General features: G+C 42.6%; 1 protein-coding gene across 1 annotated transcript in view; it reads left to right on the top strand.

Annotated features, from left to right (window-relative positions):
* Window positions 1-1,881, top strand: part of LOC107681919 (band 4.1-like protein 3) — a 28,271-nt gene extending 26,390 nt beyond the window's left edge. Inside the window, exons 8-9 of the mRNA XM_016478290.1 lie at window positions 1,767-1,790; window positions 1,872-1,881. Of these exons, the coding sequence (XP_016333776.1) occupies window positions 1,767-1,790; window positions 1,872-1,881 (34 nt within the window). The remainder of the gene's footprint in view (window positions 1-1,766; window positions 1,791-1,871) is intronic.
* The last annotated feature ends 170 nt before the right edge of the window (window positions 1,882-2,051 follow it).

Below are 2,051 nucleotides of genomic sequence, written 5' to 3'. Positions count from 1 at the left end.
ACATGTCACCTCCCTACGGGTAGGATGTGGTCTCCGTAGCGACCTAGGCTCGCTTGGCTCGCTTCCCCATCGTTCTGCCAGGCTGAAAGAACAAATAGGAAAGATTTGAAGCAATAAGGTTGAAAAGGTTGAAATCCCTTTCAAAAACTTTTTTTGTGGACGGAACAGCAGCATGGCCTTCTCCAGCAGCGATGTACTCACAATTTGCTCCCCTTGGTACCAAGGTCAGTGTATTTGCGCTGGGGGTCGTTCGACATAGCTCGTAGTGTCTGACAGCTAGGGAACGTCTTGGTTACGTACGTACCCCTCGTTCCCTGATGGAGGGAACGGAGACGTTATGTCCCCATGCCACAACCTTGAATTATTCGCTGTTGCTGGGACACGTTCTCGGCTCCTCAGCGTAAAGCCTAATGAGTGGATGCGCGCTGTCGCCTTATATACCCATAGGCAAGGGGAGTGGCTCAGCAATCCACTAGCCAATTCTCATTGCCGTTTTCTCTTAAACTCCGAGATGATTGGCCTCCCAAGTGAGACCCCATATGTCGTTCGACATAACGTCTCCATTCCCTCCATCAGGGATCGAGGGTTACGTACGTAACCGAGACGTTTCACGTCATCATGCGAGACACTGTGCGAGACGATCACATGTCCGGATTTGCAGTCAGTTCAGAACAGTGTTACTTATGTATCATTAAGAAACTATTATAGTTTTATTAAAGGGGTCATATGATGCGATTTCAATTTTTCCTTTCTCTTTGGAGTGTTACAAGCTCTTGGTGCATAAAGAAGATCTGTAAAGTTGCTAAGACTAAAGTCTCAAATCCAAAGAGATATTCTTTATAAAAGTTAAGAGTCAGCCACGCCTACCTAAAATGGCTCGTTCTAACACGCCCCCACATACCTACGTCACTATCTGGGAAGATTTGCATAACGCCGCCCAAATGTTCACGCAAAGAAAGCAGGCGTAACTTTTATTCTCGCTGTAGTATTGTTGCCGCCGCCGCCATGTCGTGAAGGCGCTGTGTGCTTCGTTGTGAAAGCGAAACTACTTTGTTTGGCCTTCCAGAAGAGGACAATATCGCTTCGTCATGCGTGGAGCTGATCCACATGTGGTTGCCGCAGGCATCACAATATGGTAAGGGACGTAACATTTCCGTCACACGCTTGAGGTATTCGGCCAATCACAACGCACTGGATAGCTGGCCAATCAGAGCACACCTCGCTTTTCAGACCGATGAGCTTTGTAAAAATCGACGTGTTTCAGAAAGGCAGGGCATAGAGGAGAAACAATAATGTACAGTATGTGGAAAATAATGTGTTTTTTTGACACATTTCATTACACCAAATACACGAAATTGTTATTTTTAGCAGCATCATATGACCCCTTTAATATTTTGAGTTTGTTTTTATTTTTATTTTATCCTTTTTCATTTTTATTTTAGTTAAAGTTTTAATTATTTTGTTGTTGTTTTATTGTAATTTTTATTGTCTTTTTTTTTTTTTTTTTTTCAGTTATTTTAGTACATTAAAATGATGAATTTTTTTTTTCTGCTTTATTTTAATGAACAAAAGTGATTTTTAATCGTTTGAGCCACTGGTCAGTGTCAGTCAGTCATTGGTGGAGAGACTGTTATAGTTCATAGAGTTCATAGAGCTCAGTGTGATTATTGTGCTCATTAATGATGAACGGATCAGTGTTCGATCACACAGAGACTCACTGAGCCCGTTTCTACCCACAATGCCCTGCTTTGTTTACTGATACACAGACAGAGCACAATAGAGAGTGCTCTGTGTGTGTGTGTGTGTGTGTGTGTGTATAGACATCTAAGTGTTTGAGCAGCTGAAGTCATCTGTCATGTCGTTTAATTAAGGAAGTGTTAAGTAATTAACAAGGATGAGAATGAATGAATTCCTTCACATTCATATCAAGTGTTGAAGTCCACCTGCAAACACGCGGCGTCAGTTGGTGTGTGTTAACCGGTTCGTTTAGCAGTAATCTGTGTGTGTGTGTGTGTGTGTGTGTGTGTGTGTGTGTGTGTGTGTGTTTACAG

The sequence above is a fragment of the Sinocyclocheilus anshuiensis genome, unplaced genomic scaffold (assembly GCF_001515605.1).
Source record: "Sinocyclocheilus anshuiensis isolate Anshui unplaced genomic scaffold, SAMN03320099.WGS_v1.1 scaffold2198, whole genome shotgun sequence".
NCBI lineage: Eukaryota > Metazoa > Chordata > Actinopteri > Cypriniformes > Cyprinidae > Sinocyclocheilus > Sinocyclocheilus anshuiensis.
Note: the sequence above shows the minus strand (reverse complement) of the source record. Positions and strands in the feature narration are given on the sequence as shown.